Source organism: Oncorhynchus tshawytscha, unplaced genomic scaffold (assembly GCF_018296145.1).
Source record: "Oncorhynchus tshawytscha isolate Ot180627B unplaced genomic scaffold, Otsh_v2.0 Un_contig_2238_pilon_pilon, whole genome shotgun sequence".
Taxonomy (NCBI): Eukaryota; Metazoa; Chordata; class Actinopteri; order Salmoniformes; family Salmonidae; genus Oncorhynchus; species Oncorhynchus tshawytscha.
Window position 1 is genome coordinate 741 of NW_024609462.1, and position 26,039 is coordinate 26,779.

At 44.0% G+C, this 26,039-nt stretch overlaps 1 protein-coding gene across 1 annotated transcript in view; it reads right to left on the minus strand.

Moving 5' to 3' along the window:
• Window positions 1-961: 961 nt before the first annotated feature.
• The window catches only part of LOC121844920 (exostosin-1a-like), a gene marked incomplete at its 3' end in the record, with an annotated part of 80,885 nt that continues 55,807 nt past the window's right edge, over window positions 962-26,039 (minus strand). The window contains 4 exon segments of the mRNA XM_042315434.1: window positions 962-1,094; window positions 1,593-1,712; window positions 2,176-2,283; window positions 8,908-9,001. Coding sequence (XP_042171368.1) covers window positions 962-1,094; window positions 1,593-1,712; window positions 2,176-2,283; window positions 8,908-9,001 — 455 coding nt within the window.

Here is a 26,039-nt window from a genome sequence, read left to right on the forward strand (position 1 = left end):
CTCAGACACCAAATCATCCACTTTGAAGGTCCTCATCCAGCCGTCTGAATTACCCTGGACACCAAATCATCCACTTTGAAGATCCTCATCCAGCCATCTGAATTACCCTCGGACACCAAATCATCCACTTTGAAGGTCCTCATCCAGCCATCTGAATTACCCTCGGACACCAAATCATCCACTTTTGAGAGACCTTTGGAGATTATTCCACAAGTGTATGGTAGTAGGCTGATATGTGTCTTCCCACTATACACAATGAACACATAATATTGCTAACGGATGTGATATGCATCTATATAAGGGAGCACATGAATGTAGAACAGTGTCATCAACAATCAGTGTAATTGACTGTACGCTTGTTTACTCCATGTTTAACTCTGTGTTGTTGTTTGTGTCGCACTGCTTTGCTTTCTTGGCCAGGTCGCAGTTGTAAATGAGAACTTGTTCTCAACTTGCCTACCTGGTTACATAAAGGTGAAATAAAATAAATAAATAAAATACAGATGAATCTACATTTCTCTCCCCCGTTTTACCAATGTCATTTATAGAAATGGTAAAAGGACTGGGCCTAAAATAGAACCTTGTGGTACACTCTTTTGTAATGTCCTGGAAACCAGATTTACAACCATCCGCGTTAATGTTCTGGGTTCTCTTTAACAGATGGTTACAAGACTCACCGACATGTATCTTGGCGTAGTGGAAGATCTGAGCAATACAAGTGGGAGCATGTAGATGCTCGTGGTACAACACCACACGTTCTGTTATAGTAGGACTCACCTAGCTTTGGCGAATGGGGAAGTCTACCAGATAGGAGGTTTAAATAGTGAACTGAACAGGGCCTAAAATAGAACCTTGCGGTACACCCCTGTCGTAATGCCCGGAGAACCAAATTCATGACCATCCACATGGATGAACTTTGATGCACATTTGAGATCTATCTGAAGATCGTGGCAGGACTCACCTAGCTTGGCATAGTGGAAAGGGAAGTCTCCCAGGTATGAGGAGTACTGAGGCAGGGAGTAGAGACCTCCGGGAAGACTGTTCCACATCAGGTTACTACGGGCTGCATGCTGGAGCACCCGGTCATGGATGATCTGGTGCAGGGAGAGAAACAGAGTCAAATCAACAATAGTAATAATCAAAGCTGCTAACAAGACAATTCACTGGTCGAGGATTACCTGAACCCTCAAGAGGCACCCAAGCAGAGCTACGTCCAAGAAGGCTTCTGAGTAGCTCTCTGACAAACACCTGTTACTACAACTAGTAGTAGTAGTACTAGTAGTGGTAGTACTAGTAGTGGTAGTAGTAGCAGAAGTAGAAGTATCAGTAGTATCAGTAGCAGTAGTAGCAGTAGCAGTAGTTGTAGTATCAGTAGTAGTAGTAGTAGTAGTAGCAGTAGTAGTAGTAGTAGTAGTAGTAGTAGTAGCAGTAGTAGTATCAGCAGTAGTAGCAGTAGTAGTAGCAGTAGTAGTATCAGTAGTAGTAGCAGTAGTAGTAATAGTAGTAGTAGTAGAAGTAGTAGTAGCAGTAGTAGTAGTAGTAGCAGTAGTAGCAGTAGTAGTAGTAGTAGCAGCAGTATACGGTCCTCTTACCTCTAGTGTTGTGAGTACTATCCTCTCTACAGAAGAGAAGTAGGCCTCCCACAGGAACTGGGTCTGCTGTCTGAGAGACAAGATGTTGTCCTGGTGAATGGAACGCACCGTAGACGGAATCTGGAACAACAGAACTACAGTCAGAACGAATACAGTGACGTGATCTGTCAATCAAACAGTCAGAGACACCGGACATGTCAAATAGACCATTCAGTCAAATAGACCATTCAGTCAAATAGACCATTCAGTCAAATATACCATTCAGTCAAACAGACCATTCAGTCAAATAGACCATTCAGTCAAATAGACCATTCAGTCAAATAGACCATTCAGTCAAATAGACCATTCAGTCAAATAGACCATTCAGTCAAATAGACCATTCAGTCAAATAGACCATTCAGTCAAATAGACCATTCAGTCAAATAGACCATTCAGTCAAATAGGCCATTCAGTCAAATAGACCATTCTAACAGACTGGTGGAACAGATCACAAATATATAAAAAAATATTTTAAAAAGAATGTGTTGTCTCTCAGCCGACTCAGCGTTACCTGGTGAACACAGGGTTAAAATATCTACGTCACCTGAAGTAGCAGTCGTTCGTCCCCGATCACAGCTGCTGTGTTCCAGTGGATGATCTCTGAGAAGGGCATCTCCCAGCCGTTACTGAGTATCACAGGTACACAGGCAGCCTGCAGGCCAACACACAGGTAACACAGTAGTGACGATACAGTGACTGGGACTGGAGGAGTTACTGTCCTTGGTAACATGTCACTGTTATGACAGAGCCACATACTACCGATGGCTACGGTGGGTCTAATAGTGTATTATGGTGCGTGTGTCAACACTATTCTCTAACACAATGAGGTCAGTACTTCACTAGTATTAAGTCTGGTTCCATGAGGACAGGACATCACTAGTATTGTGTCTGGTTCCATGAGGACAGGACATCACTAGTATTGTGTCTGGTTCCATGAGGACAGGACAGGACATCACTAGTATTGTGTCTGGTTCCGTGAGGACAGGACATCACTAGTATTGTGTCTAGTTCCATGAGGACAGGACATCACTAGTATTGTGTCTGGTTCCATGAGGACAGGACACAACTGAGTATTGTGTCTGGTTCCATAAGGACAGGACAGGACATCACTAGTATTGTGTCTGGTTCCGTGAGGACAGGACATCACTAGTATTGTGTCTAGTTCCATGAGGACAGGACATCACTAGTATTGTGTCTGGTTCCATGAGGACAGGACAGGACACCACTAGTATTGTGTCTGGTTCCATGAGGACAGGACACCACTAGTATTGTGTCTGGTTCCATGAGGACAGGACACCACTAGTATTGTGTCTAGTTCCATGAGGACAGGACACCACTAGTATTGTGTCTAGTTCCATGAGGACAGGACATCACTAGTATTGTGTCTGGTTCCATGAGGACAGGACATCACCAGTATTGTGTCTGGTCCATTGTGTCTGGTTAGTATTGTGTCTGGTTCCATGAGGACAGGACACCACTAGTATTGTGTCTGGTTCCATGAGGACAGGACAGGACACCACTAGTATTGTGTCTGGTTCCATGAGGACAGGACATCACTAGTATTGTGTCTGGTTCCATGAGGACAGGACACCACTAGTATTGTGTCTGGTTCCATGAGGACAGGACATCACTAGTATTGTGTCTGGTTCCATGAGGACAGGACAGGACATCACTGGTATTGTGTCTGGTTCCATGAGGACAGGACATCACTAGTATTGTGTCTGGTTCCATGAGGACAGGACAGGACAACACTAGTATTGTGTCTGGTTCCATGAGGACAGGACATCACTAGTATTGTGTCTGGTTCCATGAGGACAGGACATCACCAGTATTGTGTCTGGTTCCATGAGGACAGGACATCACTAGTATTGTGTCTGGTTCCATGAGGACAGGACATCACTAGTATTGTGTCTGGTTCCATGAGGACAGGACATCACTAGTATTGTGTCTGGTTCCATGAGGACAGGACAGGACATCACTAGTATTGTGTCTGGTTCCATGAGGACAGGACATCACTAGTATTGTGTCTGGTTCCATGAGGACAGGACATCACCAGTATTGTGTCTGACTCCATGAGGACAGGACATCACTAGTATTGTGTCTGGTTCCATGAGGACAGGACATCACCAGTATTGTGTCTGGTTCCATGAGGACAGGACATCACTAGTATTGTGTCTGGTTCCATGAGGACAGGACATCACTAGTATTGTGTCTAGTTCCATGAGGACAGGACATCACTCGTATTGTGTCTGGTTCCATTTGGACAGGACACCACTAGTATTGTGTCTGGTTCCATGAGGACAGGACACCACTAGTATTGTGGCTAGTTCCATGAGGACAAGTGGAAGTCAAAGCAGCGTGTCCCTGTCCCTGATGTCAGTACTAATGACACTAATGCAGTCCCTGCCTGCCTGCTGAACCATCTAATAATGCTAATGACACTAATGCAGTCCCTCCCTGCCTGCTGAACCATCTAATAATGCTAATGACACTAATGCAGTCCCTGCCTGCTGAACCATCTAATAATGCTAATGACACTAATGCAGTCCCTGCCTGCTGAACCATCTAATAATGCTAATGACACTAATGCAGTCCCTGCCTGCTGAACCATCTAATAATGCTAATGACACTAATACAGTCCCTGCCTGCTGAACCATCTAATAATGCTAATGACACTAATGCAGTCCCTGCCTGCTGAACCATCTAATAATGCTAATGACACTAATGCAGTCCCTGCCTGCTGAACCATCTAATAATGCTAATGACACTAATGCAGTCCCTGCCTGCCTGCTGAACCATCTAATAATGCTAATGACACTAATACAGTCCCTGCCCGCCTGCCGAACCATCTAATAATGCTAATGACACTAATACAGTCCCTGCCTGTCTGCCGAACCATCTAATAATGCTAATGACACTAATGCAGTCCCTGCCTGCCGAACCATCTAATAATGCTAATGACACTAATGCAGTCCCTGCCTGCTGAACCATCTAATAATGCTAATGACACTAATACAGTCCCTGCCTGCTGAACCATCTAATAATGCTAATGACACTAATGCAGTCCCTGCCTGCCGAACCATCTAATAATGCTAATGACACTAATACAGTCCCTGCCTGCTGAACCATCTAATAATGCTAATGACACTAATGCAGTCCCTGCCTGCTGAACCATCTAATAATGCTAATGACACTAATGCAGTCCCTGCCTGCCTGAACCATCTAATAATGCTAATGACACTAATGCAGTCCCTGCCTGCCGAACCATCTAATAATGCTAATGACACTAATACAGTCCCTGCCTGCTGAACCATCTAATAATGCTAATGACACTAATGCAGTCCCTGCCTGCCGAACCATCTAATAATGCTAATGACACTAATACAGTCCCTGCCTGCCTGAACCATCTAATAATGCTAATGACACTAATGCAGTCCCTGCCTGCCTGCTGAACCATCTAATAATGCTAATGACACTAATGCAGTCCCTGCCTGCCTGCCGAACCATCTAATAATGCTAATGACACTAATGCAGTCCCCCTGCCTGCCTGCCGAACCATCTAATAATGCTAATGACACTAATGCAGTCCCTGCCTGCTGAACCATCTAATAATGCTAATGACACTAATGCAGTCCCTGCCTGCCTGCTGAACCATCTAATAATGCTAATGACACTAATGCAGTCCCTGCCTGCCTGCCGAACCATCTAATAATGCTAATGACACTAATGCAGTCCCTCCCTGCCTGCCGAACCATCTAATAATGCTAATGACACTAATACAGTCCCTGCCTGCCTGCCGAACCATCTAATAATGCTAATGACACTAATACAGTCCCTGCCTGCCTGCCGAACCATCTAATAATGCTAATGACACTAATGCAGTCCCTCCCTGCCTGCTGAACCATCTAATAATGCTAATGACACTAATGCAGTCCCTCCCTGCCTGCTGAACCATCTAATAATGCTAATGACACTAATACAGTCCCTGCCTGCTGAACCATCTAATAATGCTAATGACACTAATACAGTCCCTGCCTGCCGAACCATCTAATAATGCTAATGACACTAATACAGTCCCTCCCTGCCGAACCATCTAATAATGCTAATGACACTAATACAGTCCCTGCCTGCTGAACCATCTAATAATGCTAATGACACTAATACAGTCCCTCCCTGCCGAACCATCTAATAATGCTAATGACACTAATACAGTCCCTGCCTCCCTGCCGAACCATCTAATAATGCTAATGACACTAATGCAGTCCCTGCCTGCCTGCTGAACCATCTAATAATGCAAATTATCGTCAGCAAAACAACAAAGAAATCATCCCGGTCATGTGATCAGTGGTCATGTGATCAGTGGTCATGTGATCAGTGGTTTGGGGCTTTAAAACACGCTGCGCCATCTGGACGTCTGTTTCTTCAGCAGATCTTTCTACTTCCTTTCAGCTGTAATAGCAGATAGACCATTTTATCCACGCACCAAACAGCAAGACATTACCTGTGAACTCTAGTCATTAAAATAGCCTAATTCATTCCACTGCCAACGACTCAAATTGCTCAAATTGTTGTTGTAATTGTGACGAAAGTAAAATGGTAAACGTTTCATTTGAGACTATTAGAATGTGTAAATGTGTATGCAAATGTATTTGTTTGCATGCGTGTGTGTGTGTGTGTGTGTGTGTGTCACTCTCTGTGCTCCACTGTCTCTGTGTCCAAATAGAGGCTCCATGATTGTGGAGGCCAGGTCATCTGATGCAGCACTCCATCACTCTCCTTCTTGGTCTGGTTCTTCATTTCCTGAGGCGGTCCTCGTGAGAACCAGTTTCATCAGAGCGCTTGATGTTTTTTTGCGACTACACTTGAAGAAACTTTCAAAGATCTTGAAATTCTCCGGATAGACTGACATGTGTGTCTTAAGTAACGATGGACTGTCATTTCTCTTTGCTTATTGAAGCTGTTCTTGCCATAATATGGACTTGGTCTGTTACCAAATAGGGATATCTTCTGTATACCACCCTTACCTAGTCACAACACAACTGATTGGCTCAAACACTTTAAGAAGGAAAGAAATTCTACAAATGAACTTTGAACAAGGCACACCTGTTAATTGAAATGCATTCCAGGTGACTACCTCATGAAGCTGGTTGAGAGAATGCCAAGAGTGTGCAAAGCTGTCATCAAGGCAAATCAAATTTGTTTAACACTTTTTGGTTACTACATGATTCCATATGTGTTATTTCATAGTTTTGATGTCTTCACTATTATTCTACAATGTAGAAAACAGTGAAGCCCTTGAATGAGTAGGTGTGTCCAAACATTTGACTGGTACTGTATATGGGGACAGTAGATGGTGATCTACATGGGGACAGTAGATGGTGATCTACATGGGGACAGTAGATGGTGATCTATATGGGGACAGTAGATGGTGATCTATATGGGGACAGTAGATGGTGATCTATATGGGGACAGTAGATGGTGATCTATATGGGGACAGTAGATGGTGATCTATATGGAGACAGTAGATGGTGATCTATATGGGGACAGTACATGGTGATCTATATGGGGACAGTAGATGGTGAACTATATGGGGACAGTAGATGGTGATCTATATGGAGACAGTAGATGGTGATCTATATGGGGACAGTAGATGGTGATCTATATGGGGACAGTAGATGGTGATCTACATGGGGACAGTAGATGGTGATCTATATGGGGACAGTAGATGGTGATCTATATGGGGACAGTAGATGGTGATCTACATGGGGACAGTAGATGGTGATCTATATGGGGACAGTAGATGGATCTATATGGAGATCTATATGGGGACAGTAGATGGTGATCTATATGGGACAGTAGATGGTGATCTATATGGGGACAGTAGATGGTGATCTATATGGAGACAGTAGATGGTGATCTATATGGAGACAGTAGATGGTGATCTATATGGGGACAGTAGATGGTGATCTATATGGGGACAGTAGATGGTGATCTATATGGAGACAGTAGATGGTGATCTATATGGGGACAGTAGATGGTGATCTATATGGGGACAGTAGATGGTGATCTATATGGAGACAGTAGATGGTGATCTATATGGAGACAGTAGATGGTGATCTATATGGGGACAGTAGATGGTGATCTATATGGGGACAGTAGATGGTGATCTATATGGGGACAGTAGATGGTGATCTATATGGGGACAGTAGATGGTGATCTAGTAGATGGGGACAGTAGATGGTGATCTATATGGGGACAGTAGATGGTGGGGACAGTATGGTGATGGGGACAGTAGATGGTGATCTATATGGGGACAGTAGATGGTGATCTACATGGGGACAGTAGATGGTGATCTACATGGGGACAGTAGATGGTGATCTATATGGGGACAGTAGATGGTGATCTATATGGGACAGTAGACAGTAGATGGTGATCTATATGGGGACAGTAGATGGTGATCTATGGAGACAGTAGATGGGACAGTAGATGGTGATCTATATGGGGACAGTAGATGGTGATCTATATGGGGACAGTAGATGGTGATCTATATGGAGACAGTAGTATATGGGGACAGTAGATGGTGATCTATGGTGGGGACAGTAGATGGTGATCTATATGGGGACAGTAGATGGTGATCTATATGGGGACAGTAGATGGTGATCTATATGGGGACAGTAGATGGTGATCTGGGGACAGTGTGTGTGTGTGTACATTGTGTGTGTGTGTGTGGTGTGTGTGTGTGTGTGTGTGTGTGTGTGTACATTGTGTGTGTGTGTTCATGGTGTGTGTGTACATGTGTGTGTGTGTGTGTACGTGTGTGTGTGTACGTGGTGTGTGTGTGTACATGTGTGTGTGTACATGGTGGGTGTGTGTGTGTACATGTGTGTGTGTGTGTGTGTGTGTACATGGTGTGTGTGTACATGTGTGTGTGTGTGTGTGTGTGTGTGTGTGTACATGGTGTGTGTGTACATGTGTGTGTGTGTGTGTACGTGTGTGTGTGTGTGTGTGTGTACGTGTGTGTGTGTGTGTACGTGGTGTGTGTGTGTGTGTGTGTGTGTACATTGTGTGTGTGTGTGTGTGTGTGTGTGTGTGTGTGTGTGTGTGTGTGTGTGTGTGTGTGTGTGTGTGTGTGTGTACGTGGTGTGTGTGTGTACGTGGTGTGTGTGTACTTGTGTGTGTGTGTGTGTGTACATGGTGTGTGTGTGTACGTGTGTGTGTGTGTGTACGTGTGTGTGTGTGTACATGGTGTGTGTGTGTACATGGTGTGTGTGTGTACCTGCAGTGCTTCCAGGAAGCGGAAGGATCCCAGGCGTCGTCCTCTGGGAACCAGACAGAAGGTAGAGTTGTGAAGCATCTCTCTGTAATCATGTCTGAAGACAGAACAGACACACGTTAATATGACCTGGCATTCAGTAGACACGCATCAACAGTGACGTATGCACAGTGACGTATCCACAGTGACGTATCCACAGTGACGTATCCACAGTGACTTATCCACAGTGACTTAACACGTTAATATGACCTGGCATTCAGTAGACACGTATCCACAGCGACTTTACACGTTAATATGACCTGGCATTCAGTAGACACGTATCAACAGTGACTTAACTACAGTGACTTATCAACAGAGACTTATCAACAGAGATTTATCAACAGAGACTTATCTACAGAGACTTATCGACAGTGACTTCATGACAGTGACTTATCAACAGTGACTTCACGTCAGTGACTTATAAACAGTGACTTATAAACAGTGACTTATAAACAGTGACTTATCGACAGTGACTTATCGACAGTGACTTATCCACAGTGACTTATCCACAGTGACTTATCCACAGTGAGTTATCGACAGTGACTTAACGACAGTGACTTATCAACAGTGGCTTCACAACAGTAACTTATCAACAGTGACTTAACGTGACTTCACAACAGTGACTTCACGACAGTGACCTATCAACAGTGACTTAACTACAGTGACTTATCAACAGTGACTTCACGACAGTAACTTATCAACAGTGACTTAACGTGACTTCACAACAGTGACTTAACTACAGTGACTTCACAACAGTGACTTAACTACAGTGACTTCACAACAGTGACTTAACAACAGTGGCTTAACGACAGTGACTTAACTACAGTGGCTTAACGACAGTGACTTAACTACAGTGACTTCACGACAGTGGCTTCACGACAGTGGCTTCACGACAGTGGCTTCACAGTGACAGTGACTTCACAACAGTGACTTCACGACAGTGACCTATCAGTGACTTAACAACAGTGGCTTAACGACAGTGACTTAACTACAGTGGCTTAACGACAGTGACTTAACTACAGTGACTTATCCACAGTGACTTATTGACAGTGACTTATCGACAGTGACTTATCGACAGTGACTTATCGACAGTGACTTATCGACAGTGACTTATCGACAGTGACTTCACGACAGTGGCTACACGACAGTGGCTTCACGACAGTGACTTCACAACAGTGAGTGCATACATTGGCCCCAGCAGGAACTGAAACCAAGACTTTGGCGTTGTTAACACCAAGCTCTTACAAACTGAGCCACAAAGGACCACAGAAGAATGGAGGAACAGACAGACGTAGACAGGGTTATAGCTGGGGAGATCTCCTAGCATCCAGGGCTGGACAGGGAGGGTTTACATGTCTCTATCTGGGTTAGCGTTGAGCTACGACAGGATAAGAGCTGATTACACAGTGAATGACCCAGAGGTTACTAAAGGCTTCAGTTCGGCTGGCATCCAGAATAAAGTCGTCTAGGCGAACCAAACTAGTGTGCTCCCATACTCCCTGAAAAGACATTCTTGAAAAACTAGAAAAAATAACTGCCAATAGTACTGTTTGTCCATTTTGAGATGCAGTAGCCAGTGTGCAGCATCACAAACACTGACACGGAAGACAAACACCCACAACCCAAAACTGAAACCCAGGCTACCTAAGTATGATTCTCAATCAGGAAAACAATTGACAGCTGCCTCTGATTGAGAACCATACTAGGCCGAACTCAAAACCAACATAGAAAAACAAACAGACTGCCCACCCAACTCACGTCCTGACCAAAGGAACTAAGGTCAGAACGTGACAGTAAGCTGATAGATTGATGAGTTCTCGTCTTGGAACCCAGTAAGCTGATAGATTGATGAGTTCTCGTCTTGGAACCCAGTTAATGAGTTCTCGTCTTGGAACCCAGTAAGCTGATCCACAGATTGATGAGTTCTCGTCTTGGAATAATAGAACCTGGCAGTAAGCTGATAGATTGATGAGTTCTAGTCTTGGAACCCAGTAAGCTGATAGATTGATGAGTTCTAGTCTTGGAACCCAGTAAACTGACAGTATAGGAGATAGATTGATGAGTTCTCATCTTGGAACCCAGTAAGCTGATAGATTGATGAGTTCTAGTCTTGGAACCGAATAAGCTGATAGATTGATGAGTTCTAGTCTTGGAACCCAGCTGTAGATTGATGAGTTCTCGTCTTGGAAGCCAGAGCTGATAGATTGATGAGTTCTTAGTCTTGGAACCCAGTAAACTGATAGACTGATGAGTTCTAGTCTTGGAACCCAGTAAGCTGATAGATTGATGAGTTCTAGTCTTGGAACCCAGTAACTGATAGATTGATGAGTTCCAGTCTTGGAACAGTGACTGATAGATTGATGAGTTCCAGTCTTGGAACCCAGTAAACTGATAGATTGATGAGTTCTAGTCTTGGAACCCAGTAAGCTGATAGATTGATGAGTTCTGTCTTGGAACCCAGTAAGCTGATAGATTGATGAGTTCTAGTCTTGGAACCCAGTAAGCTGATAGATTGATGAGTTCTGTCTTGGAACCCAGTAAGCTGTAGATTGATGAGTTCAGTCTTGGAACCCAGTAAGCTGATAGATTGATGAGTTCTCGTCTTGGAACCCAGTAAACTGATAGATTGTGAGTTCTAGTCTTGGAACCCAGTAAGCTGATAGATTGATGAGTTCTGTCTTGGAACCCAGTAAGCTGACTAGATAGATAGATTGATGAGTTCCAGTCTTGGAACCAGTAAGCTGATAGATTGATGAGTTCTAGTCTTGGAACCCAGTAAACTGACAGATAGGAGTAGATTGATGAGTTCTCATCTTGGAACCCAGTAATCTGATAGATTGATGAGTTCTTGACTTTGGAACCCAGTGAGCTGATAGATTGATGAGTTCTCATCTTGGAACCCAGTAATCTGATAGATTGATGACTTGGAACCCAGTAACTGTAGATTGATGAGTTCTAGTCTTGAACCCAGTAAGCTGATAGTGATGAGTTCTCGTCTTGGAACAGTAAACTGATAGATTGTGAGTTTAGTCTTGGAACAGTGACTGATAGATTGATGAGTGTCTTGGAACCCAGTAAGCTTAGATAGATAGATTGATGAGTTCCAGTCTTGGAACGAGTAAGCTGATAGATTGTGAGTTCTAGTCTTGGAACCCAGTAAACTGACAGATAGGAGATAGATTGATGAGTTCTCATCTTGGAACCCAGTAATCTGATAGATTGATGAGTTCTTGTTTTGGAACCCAGTAAGCTGATAGATTGATGAGTTCTCATCTTGGAACCCAGTAAGCTGATAGATTGATGAGTTCTAGTCTTGGAACCCAGTAAGCTGATAGATTGATGAGTTCTAGTCTTGGAACCCAGTAAGCTGATAGATTGATGAGAGTCTTGGAACAGTAAGCTGATAGACAGAGTTCTAGTCTTGGGGACCCAGTCTCCTAGCATCCAGGCTTGGAACAGTAAACTGATAGTTTATGAGTCTAGTCTATCTCGAACCCAGTAAGCTTAGATTGTTGAGTTCCAGTCTTGGAACCCATAAGAGCTGATTACACATTGTGAGTTCTAGTCAGAACCCAGTTAACTGATAGGCTGATCAGTTCGTCTTGGCAACCCAGTAAATAAAGATGAGTTCTAGTCTTGGAACCAAAGCTAGATTGTGAGTTCTCGTCTTGGAACAGTAAGCTGATAGATAGATAGATTGATGAGTTCCAGTCTTGGAACCGAGTAAGCTGATAGATTGATGAGTTCTAGTCTTGGAACCCAGTAAACTGACAGATAGGAGATAGATTGATGAGTTCTCATCTTGGAACCCAGTAAAATATGAGTTCTTGTTTTGGAACCCAATAGATTGATGAGTTCTCATCTTGGAACCCAGTAAGCTGATAGATTGATGAGTTCACAAACCCAGTAAACTGATAGATTGATGACGTCTTGGAACCACAGTAAACTGACAGATGAGATACCCATGAGTTCTCGTCCTGGAACCCAGTAAACTGACAATAGGAGAAGATTGATGAGTTCTCACAGCAGTGCCTGATGATTGATGAGTTCTTGTCTTGGAACCGAATAAGCTGATAGATTGATGAGTTCAGTCTTGGAACCCAGTAAGCTGATAGATTGATGAGTTCTCGTCTTGGAAGCCAGTAAGCTGATAGATTGATGAGTTCTAGTCTTGGAACCCAGTAAACTGATAGACTGATGAGTTCTAGTCTTGGAACCCAGTAAGCTGATAGATTGATGAGTTCTAGTCTTGGAACCCAGTAAGCTGATAGATTGATGAGTTCCAGTCTTGGAACCCAGTAAGCTGATAGATTGATGAGTTCAGTCTTGGAACCCAGTAAACTGATAGATTGATGAGTTCTAGTCTTGGAACCCAGTAAGCTGATAGATTGATGAGTTCTCGTCTTGGAACCCAGTAAGCTGATAGATTGATGAGTTCTAGTCTTGGAACCCAGTAAGCTGATAGATTGATGAGTTCTAGTCTTGGAACCCAGTAAGCTGATAGATTGATGAGTTCTAGTCTTGGAACCCAGTAAGCTGATAGATTGATGAGTTCTCGTCTTGGAACCCAGTAAACTGATAGATTGATGAGTTCTAGTCTTGGAACCCAGTAAGCTGATAGATTGATGAGTTCTAGTATTGGAACCCAGTAAGCCGATAGATAGATTGATTGATGAGTTCCAGTCTTGGAACCGAGTAAGCTGATAGATTGATGAGTTCTAGTCTTGGAACCCAGTAAACTGACAGATAGGAGATAGATTGATGAGTTCTCATCTTGGAACCCAGTAAGCTGATAGATTGATGAGTTCTTGTCTTGGAACCGAATAAGCTGATAGATTGATGAGTTCTAGTCTTGGAACCCAGTAAGCTGATAGATTGATGAGTTCTAGTCTTGGAACCCAGTAAGCTGATAGATTGATGAGTTCTAGTCTTGGAACCCAGTAAGCTGATAGATTGATGAGTTCCAGTCTTGGAACCCAGTAAACTGATAGATTGATGAGTTCTAGTCTTGGAACCCAGTAAGCTGATAGATTGATGAGTTCTAGTCTTGGAACCCAGTAAGCTGATAGATTGATGAGTTCCAGTCTTGGAACCCAGTAAGCTGATAGATTGATGAGTTCTAGTCTTGGAACCCAGTAAGCTGATAGATTGATGAGTTCTAGTCTTGGAACCCAGTAAGCTGATAGATTGATGAGTTCTAGTCTTGGAACCCAGTAAGCTGATAGATTGATGAGTTCTCAGTCTTGGAACCCAGTAAACTGATAGATTGATGAGTTCTAGTCTTGGAACCCAGTAAGCTGATAGATTGATGAGTTCTCGTCTTGGAACCCAGTAAGCTGATTAGATAGATAGATAGATTGATGAGTTCCAGTCTTGGAACCCAGTAAGCTGATAGATAGATAGATTGATGAGTTCCACTCTTGGAACCGAGTAAGCTGATAGATTGATGAGTTCTAGTCTTGGAACCCAGTAAACTGACAGATAGGAGATAGATTGATGAGTTCTCATCTTGGAACCCAGTAATCTGATAGATTGATGAGTTCTTGTTTTGGAACCCAGTAAGCTGATAGATTGATGAGTTCTAGTCTTGGAACCCAGTAAGCTGATAGATTGATGAGTTCTAGTCTTGGAACCCAGTAAGCTGATAGATTGATGAGTTCTAGTCTTGGAACCCAGTAAGCTGATAGATTGATGAGTTCTAGTCTTGGAACCCAGTAAGCTGATAGATTGATGAGTTCTAGTCTTGGAACCCAGTAAGCTGATAGATTGATGAGTTCTCGTCTTGGAACCCAGTAAGCTGATAGATTGATGAGTTCTCGTCTTGGAACCCAGTAAACTGATAGATTGATGAGTTCTCATCTTGGAACCCAGTAAACTGATAGATTGATGAGTTCTAGTCTTGGAACCCAGTAAACTGATAGATTGATGAGTTCTAGTCTTGGAACCCAGTAAGCTGATAGATAAGACTAGTACAGAGATATCTTCCCAGCCGTGTAGTAACACCACAGTTATGTTCACACAGCCCAACAACGTGCTGTTTATCTTGCAAGCCTGTTGTGTTTACTAGTTGCCTTAGAAACATCCTGTTAGTTTGTTCACACGATGAGTCTGAGTTGAATCATCTTCCCCATAAATCAGATGAGTAGAAACTACGGGAAGCATGAGAGTGACGTTTGACAGATGTGGAACAACCTGTACAGTGATAATTATTGTGTAATTGGACCCTGATGAAGCCGTACCTAGCCCGGAGATCTCTAGTCAAGCCAAGAGAGAGCCAGACCTACGTACAGAGCAGATACATGAAACAGGAAGTCATTCCTGGCCCCTGGCAGGGAGAATCCCATGCTGTTTATCACATCGCACTCATAGCTTAAAAGGCAGAACATGACGGCGTCCGTACGAACCATCACTGCTAACTGAGCTGTCAGGGATAGATGGTTCTAGAACCAGCTGCGTGTTGTCCTTCTCTGTGGCTCTAACAGATCAGATGTCTACCATCAACATGAGGACTACATGCACTGTACGTCCCCACCTATCCTGTTCCATAGACACATGGTGACATCTGGTCTGACGCAGGGTAATGTATAGATGAGGCCATACGTATGTCATCAAGAGAACGGTAAGGTATAGATGAGGTCATATACACATCCTCATGAGAACGGTAATGTATAGATGAGGAGGCCATCCTATACACATATCCTCATGAGAACGGTAATGTATAGATGAGGCCATATACACATCCTCATGAGAACGGTAATGTATAGATGAGGTCATATACACATCCTCATGAGAACGGTAATGTATAGATGAGGTCATATACACATCCTCATGAGAACGGTAATGTATAGATGAGGCCATATACACATCCTCATGAGAACGGTAATGTATAGACGAGGCCATATACACATCCTCATGAGAACGGTAATGTATAGATGAGGTCATATACACATCCTCATGAGAATGGTAATGTATAGATGAGGTCATATACACATCCTCATGAGAACGGTAATGTATAGATGAGGCCATATACACATCCTCATGAGAACGGTAATGTATAGACGAGGCCATATACACATCCTCATGAGAACGGTAATGCATACGTCATCAGTGTCTGAACCTACAGCTCAGTGTCTGGATCTATAGCTCAGTGTCTGGATCTATAGCTCAGTGTCTGGATCTATAGCTCAGTGTCTGGACCTATAGCTCAGTGTCTGGACCTATAACAGGAAGTCACTATGTGGTAGTCTCACCTAGCTTTCTGGAGATAAATGGACTAACAGGAAGTCACTATGTGGTAGTCTGACCTAGCTATCTGGAGATGCATGGACTAACAGGAAGTCACTATGTGGTAGTCTGACCTAGCTATCTGGAGATGAATGGACTAACAGGAAGTCACTATGTGGTAGTCTGACCTAGCTATCTGGAGATGAATGGACTAACAGGAAGTCACTATGTGGTAGTCTGACCTAGCTATCTGGAGATGAATGGACTAACAGGAAGTCACTATGTGGTAGTCTGACCTAGCTATCTGGAGATGAATGGACTAACAGGAAGTCACTATGTGGTAGTCTGACCTAGCTATCTGGAGATGAATGGACTAACAGGAAGTCACTATGTGGTAGTCTGACCTAGCTCTCTGGAGATGAATGGGACTATCAGGAAGTCACTCTGGATAAGAGCCTCTGCTAAATGACTCAAATGTCAAACGTAATGTATAAATCAGTCCTATAGCTCTGGCAACACTTAGGCCAACTCACAGATACCTAAACATGTTTTGAGTTGCAGTAAAGTACAACTGCGTCCAGGAATAGGAATAGGAAAAGAAAAGCTTTCATTAGAAGGCATTATAACCAGTGCGAATCGAGTGAATGTCCTTAAACATGGACATTGAAGCACATGCGTTCACCACCTGACATGTTTTTCCTGTAAAGATGGAAACGAACAACCCACCAGCTGCCACCTCTGATGCACAACATTGATTTTTTGTTTTTTTCCATCTGAATAAATTCACAGACAGAATCCCCAGAGTCACATCAAATGACATGTTCTGTTCATCAAATGGTAAAAGATCTTCTTCCATGCAGAGAAACTGGCAATAGACTGTCAGCAGGATGTCAACCAGTCACCCCCCCCAAAAAAATCATAGAGTCGTCTCTGAAAATACTAATTTATCATACAAGACTGATAACACATCACATTGTCTCTGAAGGAGTTAGGCCTAGTCTCCAGGGGAAGGATATGGGGTGCTGTTCTAATGACAGGATGGTTATAGAGTCTCTGTTCTCCTAATGACAGGGTGGTTATAGAGTCTCTATTCTCCTAATGACAGGGTGGTTATAGAGTCTCTGTTCTCCTAATGACAGGGTGGTTATAGAGTCTCTGTTCTCCTAATGACAGGGTGGTTATAGAGTCTCTATTCTCCTAATGACAGGGTGGTTATAGAGTCTCTGTTCTCCTAATGACAGGGTGGTTATAGAGTCTCTGTTCTCCTAATGACAGGGTGGTTATAGAGTCTCTGTTCTAATGACAGGGTGGTTATAGAGTCTCTGTTCTCCTAATGACAGGGTGGTTATAGAGTCTCTGTTCTCCTAATGACAGGGTGGTTATAGAGTCTCTGTTCTCCTAATGACAGGGTGGTTATAGAGTCTCTGTTCTCCTAATGACAGGGTGGTTATAGAGTCTCTGTTCTAATGACAGGGTGGTTATAGAGTCTCTGTTCTCCTAATGACAGGGTGGTTATAGAGTCTCTGTTCTAATGACAGGGTGGTTATAGAGTCTCTGTCTCCTAATGACAGGGTGGTTATAGAGTCTCTTCTCCTAATGACAGGGTGGTTATAGAGTCTCTGTTCTCCTAATGACAGGGTGGTTATAGAGTCTCTGTTCTCCTAATGACAGGGTGGTTATAGAGTCTCTGTTCTCCTAATGACAGGGTGGTTATAGAGTCTCTGTTCTAATGACAGGGTGGTTATAGAGTCTCTGTTCTAATGACAGGGTGGTTATAGAGTCTCTGTTCTAATGACAGGGTGGTTATAGAGTCTCTGTTCTCCTAATGACAGGGTGGTTATAGAGTCTCTGTTCTAATGACAGGGTGGTTATAGAGTCTCTGTTCTAATGACAGGGTGGTTATAGAGTCTCTATTCTCCTAATGACAGGGTAGTTATAGAGTCTCTGTTCTCCTAATGACAGGGTGGTTATAGAGTCTCTATTCTCCTAATGACAGGGTGGTTATAGAGTCTCTATTCTCCTAATGACAGGGTGGTTATAGAGTCTCTATTCTCCTAATGACAGGGTGGTTATAGAGTCTCTATTCTCCTAATGACAGGGTGGTTATAGAGTCTATATTCTCCTAATGACAGGGTGGTTATAGAGTCTCTATTCTCCTAATGACAGGGTGGTTATAGAGTCTCTGTTCTCCTAATGACAGGGTGGTTATAGAGTCTCTGTTCTCCTAATGACAGGGTGGTTATAGAGTCTCTATTCTCCTAATGACAGGGTGGTTATAGAGTCTCTATTCTCCTAATGACAGGGTGGTTATAGAGTCTCTATTCTCCTAATGACAGGGTGGTTATAGAGTCTCTGTTCTCCTAATGGCAGGGTGGTTATAGAGTCACTGTTCTCCTAATGACAGGGTGGTTATAGAGTCTCTGTTCTCCTACTAATGACAGGGTGGTTATAGAGTCTCTGTTCTCCTAATGACAGGGTGGTTATAGAGTCTCTGTTCTCCTAATGACAGGGTGGTTATAGAGTCTCTGTTCTCCTAATGACAGGGTGGTTATAGAGTCTCTGTTCTCCTAATGACAGGGTGGTTATAGAGTCTCTGTTCTCCCAATGACAGGGTGGTTATAGAGTCTCTGTTCTCCTAATGACAGGGTGGTTATAGAGTTTCTGTTCTCCTAATGACAGGGTGGTTATAGAGTCTCTATTCTCCTAATGACAGGGTGGTTATAGAGTCTCTGTTCTCCTAATGACAGGGTGGTTATAGAGTCTCTATTCTCCTAATGACAGGGTGGTTATAGAGTCTCTATTCTCCTAATGACAGGGTGGTTATAGAGTCTCTATTCTCCTAATGACAGGGTGGTTATAGAGTCTCTATTCTCCTAATGACAGGGTGGTTATAGAGTCTCTATTCTCCTAATGACAGGGTGGTTATAGAGTCTCTATTCTCCTAATGACAGGGTGGTTATAGAGTCTCTATTCTCCTAATGACAGGGTGGTTATAGAGTCTCTATTCTCCTAATGACAGGGTGGTTATAGAGTCTCTGTTCTCCTAATGACAGGGTGGTTATAGAGTCTCTATTCTCCTAATGACAGGGTGGTTATAGAGTCTCTATTCTCCTAATGACAGGGTGGTTATAGAGTCTCTATTCTCCTAATGACAGGGTGGTTATAGAGTCTCTATTCTCCTAATGACAGGGTGGTTATAGAGTCTCTATTCTCCTTATGACAGGGTGGTTATAGAGTCTCTATTCTCCTAATGACAGGGTGGTTTTTGAGTGATTGTGGTTTACACTGCAATGTTCACAAGCGGTTTAAACCCAACCAAATGTTGCAATCAAAATGGCCACAATGGTTGGTTTTTCCTGACCACCAGTCAGTGTGTAAAGAAGTGCTGTCATCCACACGCCCTCTTCCAGCGGACTTCACAGCAAGGTAAATGTTCAGGCCATAAACCGTGTTGTGTACTTGACATTTATTCCACAATCTGTCAGGGATTGGACAGCAAACACGAGTCAGCAAACACGAGTCAGCAAGCACGAGTCAGCAAGCACGACTCAGCAAGCATGACTCAGCAAGCACGACTCAGCAAGCACGACTCAGCGAACAGAAGAGAGATAACACTGATCCAGGAAGTCCCAAGATAACACAGGAAGAGTAGATAAAACATTGTGATTCCAGTGTTACAGATCAGTACTGGAAGTAATCCAGGTTAAATCTCTTCCTGGGTAAACACAAGAGTGAAACGCCCACCTGGGATAGAAAAGGTAAAGGAGTATGGATTTAAAAATACATTTGACTAAAGCTAAATCTGGACTTATAAAAGCACCAACGAGCCCGTCGCCACCTCAAGAGTTCAGAGAGTCATTCATTTTGTTTTTACTTTGTTTCTAAACTCATTTTTTAAATCTCTCTGGAGAGAGAAAATAAAAGTCTCAGGATGAGTGATGCAGAATCACTTGGGAGGGAAATATAAACACCAAACCCGACTCCAAGTCACAGCAGACAGTCTCATCTCAGCACCCCTCAGGAAGTAGCCCTTCTGTCTATCAGGACCAGTCAGGAAGTAGCCCTTCTGTCTATCAGGACCAGTCAGGAAGTAGCCCTTCTGTCTATCAGGACCAGTCAGGAAGTAGACCTTCTGTCTATCAGGACCAGTCAGGAAGTAGCCCTTCTGTCTATCAGGACCAGTCAGGAAGTAGCCCTTCTGTCTTTCAAGACCAGTAGCCCTTCTGTCTATCAGGACCAGTCAGGAAGTAGCCCTTCTGTCTATCAGGACCAGTCAGGAAGTAGCCCTTCTGTCTATCAGGACCAGTCAGGAAGTAGCCCTTCTGTCTTTCAAGACCAGTAGCCCTTCTGTCTATCAGGACCAGTCAGGAAGTAGCCCTTCTGTCTTTCAAGACCAGTCAGGAAGTAGCCCTTCTGTCTATCAGGACCAGTCAGGAAGTAGCCCTTCTGTCTATCAGGACCAGTCAGGAAGTAGCCCTTCTGTCTATCAGGACCAGTCAGGAAGTAGCCCTTCTGTCTATCAGGACCAGTCAGGAAGTAGCCCTTCTGTCTATCAGGACCAGTCAGGAAGTAGCCCTTCTGTCTTTCAAGACCAGTAGCCCTTCTGTCTATCAGGACCAGTCAGGAAGTAGCCCTTCTGTCTATCAGGACCAGTCAGGAAGTAGCCCTTCTGTCTATCAGGACCAGTCAGGAAGTAGCCCTTCTGTCTATCAGGACCAGTCAGGAAGTAGCCCTTCTGTCTTTCAAGACCAGTAGCCCTTCTGTCTATCAGGACCAGTCAGGAAGTAGCCCTTCTGTCTATCAGGACCAGTCAGGAAGTAGCTCTTCTGTCTATCAGGACCAGTCAGGAAGTAGCCCTTCTGTCTATCAGGACCAGTCAGGAAGTAGCCCTTCTGTCTATCAGGACCAGTGAGGAAGTAGCCCTTCTGTCTATCAGGACCAGTCAGGAAGTAGCTCTTCTGTCTATCAGGACCAGTCAGGAAGTAGCCCTTCTGTCTATCAGGACCAGTCAGGAAGTAGCCCTTCTGTCTATCAGGACCAGTCAGGAAGTAGCCCTTCTGTCTATCAGGACCAGTCAGGAAGTAGCCCTTCTGTCTATCAGGACCAGTCAGGAAGTAGCCCTTCTGTCTATCAGGACCAGTCAGGAAGTAGCCCTTCTGTCTATCAGGACCAGTCAGGAAGTAGCCCTTCTGTCTACCAGGACCAGTCAGGAAGTAGCCCTTCTGTCTATCAGGACCAGTCAGGAAGTAGCCCTTCTGTCTATCAGGACCAGTCAGGAAGTAGCCCTTCTGTCTATCAGGACCAGTCAGGATGTAGCCCTTCTGTCTATCAGGACCAGTCAGGAAGTAGCTCTTCTGTCTATCAGGACCAGTCAGGAAGTAGCCCTTCTGTCTACCAGGACCAGTCAGGAAGTAGCCCTTCTGTCTATCAGGACCAGTCAGGAAGTAGCCCTTCTGTCTACCAGGACCAGTCAGGAAGTAGCCCTTCTGTCTACCAGGACCAGTCAGGAAGTAGCCCTTCTGTCTACCAGGACCAGTCAGGAAGTAGCCCTTCTGTCTATCAGGACCAGTCAGGAAGTAGCCCTTCTGTCTATCAGGACCAGTGAGGAAGTAGCCCTTCTGTCTATCAGGACCAGTCAGGAAGTAGCCCTTCTGTCTACCAGGACCAGTCAGGAAGTAGCCCTTCTGTCTATCAGGACCAGTCAGGAAGTAGCCCTTCTGTCTATCAGGACCAGTCAGGAAGTAGCCCTTCTGTCTACCAGGACCAGTGAGGAAGTAGCCCTTCTGTCTACCAGGACCAGTGAGGAAGTAGCCCTTCTGTCTATCAGGACCAGTCAGGAAGTAGCCCTTCTGTCTATTAGGACCAGTCAGGAAGTAGCCCTTCTGTCTACCAGGACCAGTCAGGAAGTAGCTCTTCTGTCTATCAGGACCAGTCAGGAAGTAGCCCTTCTGTCTATCAGGACCAGTCAGGAAGTAGCCCTTCTGTCTACCAGGACCAGTCAGGAAGTAGCCCTTCTGTCTAGCAGGACCAGTCAGGAAGTAGCCCTTCTGTCTACCAGGACCAGTGAGGAAGTAGCCCTTCTGTCTATCAGGACCAGTCAGGAAGTAGCCCTTCTGTCTACCAGGACCAGTCAGGAAGTAGCCCTTCTGTCTACCAGGACCAGTGAGGAAGTAGCCCTTCTGTCTATCAGGACCAGTCAGGAAGTAGCCCTTCTGTCTATCAGGACCAGTGAGGAAGTAGCCCTTCTGTCTACCAGGACCAGTCAGGAAGTAGCCCTTCTGTCTACCAGGACCAGTCAGGAAGTAGCCCTTCTGTCTACCAGGACCAGTCAGGAAGTAGCCCTTCTGTCTACCAGGACCAGTGAGGAAGTAGCCCTTCTGTCTACCAGGACCAGTCAGGAAGTAGCCCTTCTGTCTACCAGGACCAGTGAGTGGGAGTCAAGCGTATGTTAACAGAACAACGAATGTTCAGACACTTCTGGTTAACAATTACAGAGTGAAGCTCCTTTTCTCCAAACGCTGTGGGAGAGGAGGGGGTGGAGGAGACTGAAGTCAACACAGACATCAAACGCTGTGAGAGAGGAGGGGGTGGAGGAGACTGAAGTCAACACAGACATCAAACGCTGTGGGAGAGGAGGGGGTGGAGGAGACTGAAGTCAACACAGAGATCAAATGCTGTGGGAGAGGAGGGGGTGGAGGAGACTGAAGTCAACACAGACATCAAACGCTGTGAGAGAGGAGGGGGTGGAGGAGACTGAAGTCAACACAGACATCAAACGCTGGGTAATCTGGTATAACTATACTACTGGTTTATAGTGCCTGTATGGGTAATCTGGTATACTACTGGTTTATAGTGCCTGTATGGGTAATCTAGTATGACTATACTGCTGGTTTATAGTGCCTGTATGGGTAATCTGGTATGACTATACTACTGGTTTATAGTGCCTTTATGGGTAATCTGGTATACTACTGGTTTATAGTGCCTGTATGGGTAATCTGGTATGACTATACTGCTGGTTCATAGTGCCTGTATGGGTAATCTGGTATGACTATACTACTGGTTTATAGTGCCTGTATGGGTAATCTGGTATACTACTGGTTCAAGTGCCTGTATGGGTAATCTGGTATGACTATACTGCTGGTTCATAGTGCCTGTATGGGTAATCTGGATGACTATACTACTGGTTTATAGTGCCTGTATGGGTAATCTGGTATGACTATACTACTGGTTTATAGTGCCTTTATGGGTAATCTGGTATACTACTGGTTTATAGTGCCTGTATGGGTAATCTAGTATGACTATACTGCTGGTTTATAGTGCCTGTATGGGTAATCTGGTATGACTATACTACTGGTTTATAGTGCCTTTATGGGTAATCTGGTATACTACTGGTTTATAGTGCCTGTATGGGTAATCTGGTATGACTATACTGCTGGTTCATAGTGCCTGTATGGGTAATCTGGTATGACTATACTACTGGTTTATAGTGCCTGTATGGGTAATCTGGTATACTACTGGTTCATAGTGCCTGTATGGGTAATCTGGTATGACTATACTGCTGGTTTATAGTGCCTGTATGGGTAATCTAGTATGACTATACTGCTGGTTTATAGTGCCTGTATGGGTAATCTGGTATGACTATACTACTGGTTTATAGTGCCTTTATGGGTAATCTGGTATACTACTGGTTCATAGTGCCTGTATGGGTAATCTGGTATGACTATACTACTGGTTTATAGTGCCTGTATGGGTAATCTAGTATGACTATACTGCTGGTTTATAGTGCCTTTATGGGTAATCTGGTATACTACTGGTTCATAGTGCCTGTATGGGTAATCTGGTATGACTATACTACTGGTTTATAGTGCCTGTATGGGTAATCTAGTATGACTATACTGCTGGTTTATAGTGCCTTTATGGGTAATCTGGTATACTACTGGTTTATAGTGCCTGTATGGGTAATCTAGTATGACTATACTACTGGTTTATAGTGCCTGTATGGGTAATCTAGTATGACTATACTGCTGGTTTATAGTGCCTGTATGGGTAATCTAGTATACTACTGGTTTATAGTGCCTGTATGGGTAATCTAGTATGACTATACTGCTGGTTTATAGTGCCTGTATGGGTAATCTGGTATGACTATACTGCTGGTTTATAGTGCCTGTATGGGTAATCTGGTATGACTATACTACTGGTTTATAGTGCCTGTATGGGTAATCTGGTATGACTATACTACTGGTTTATAGTGCCTTTATGGGTAATCTGGTATACTACTGGTTTATAGTGCCTGTATGGGTAATTTGGTATGACTATACTGCTGGTTTATAGTGCCTGTATGGGTCATCTGGTATGACTATACTACTGGTTTATAGTGCCTGTATGGGTCATCTGGTATGACCATGCTACTGGTACTGCTTGCTTTAATTCGATACTGTACTCAATATGCTTGACTGCAGATTCCCCAAAATGAATATTGCCCTGTGGTCACCTGATCCTGCTCAGTGACAGGTTGCCACAGCAGAACTAAAACCATCTAATGTGGTGAGGTTACACAGATGTAAAGACAAATTATATTCGTTTTAAAACTACCACTGACCTAAAAACCAAAAAGTAGAAACCATTTCATTTATGATTTACAGGAAAAGGTTCTATGATTTTATAGTTTAAAAACATTTAAAAATAGACGCCTCACAAGTCCTGGCAGCTTCATTAAATAGTATCCGCAAAAACACCAGTCTCAACGTCAACAGTGAAGAGGCGACTCCGGGAAGCTGGCCTTCTAGGCAGAGTTCCTCTGTCCAGTCTCAACGTCAACAGTGAAGAGGCGACTCCGGGAAGCTGGCCTTCTAGGCAGAGTTCCTCTGTCCAGTCTCAACGTCAACAGTGAAGAGGCGACTCCGGGATGCTGGCCTTCGAGGCAGAGTTCCTCTGTCCAGTCTCAACGTCAACAGTGAAGAGGCGACTCCGGGATGCTGGCCTTCGAGGCAGAGTTGCTCTGTCCAGTGTCTGTGTTCTTTTGTCCATCTTAATCTTTTCTTTTTATTGGCCAGTCTGAGAAATGACTTTTTCTTTGCAACTCTGCCTAGAATGTATTCCTGGTTCCGTCAAATGTAATTCCAAATCACTTCTATCAAAAAGATTCCCTTGACACTAGTGTCAGTCCCGGGCTTCAGTCCCGGGCTTCAGTCCCGGGCTTCAGTCCCGGGCTTCAGTCCCGGGCTTCAGTCCCGGGCTTCAATCCCGGGCTTCTGGTGTGATGGAGGGGATCAAAGCAGACTTCATAAAACATTTAGAGCCCCACAGAGATGAGAGGAGTCTCCACAGCTTCATCATCACAACTCTACATGAAAAGACCCTGGGTTAAATGATCTAATTACAACACAAAGAACAAGCCAAACCATCTCTCATCTCGCTCTCTCTCCCCCCACCTCTCTCCCCCACCAAAACGATATTATGTTGGGGTTTCCTTTATTCTAGCAGCTTGTGGTGTCCCAACGCCCTATTATGATGGGGTTTCCTTTATTTTGGCAGTTACCTGTACATTCTGTCAGCTCGTGGTGGCCCAACGCCTTATTATGATGGGTTTTCCTTTATGTTGGTAGTTACCTGTACATTCTCCACCCATAGTATCGGTTACCAGGAAAACCTACAAAGTTCTCTCCATAAACTAGGGTGAGTGACCTAACCGATAAAGAGTTAATTAAAATGTGTGTTAACGGTACGACCATTAACGTTCGATTGTCAGGGACTCGTAATGTGAGGCAACATAAAGAGGTTAATTATCTAGTCAACGAATAACTATGTTACATTTTTACCTGATGAAATTAATCATGTAACAATTAACTCATTAGGATCTGGGGCACCATGAG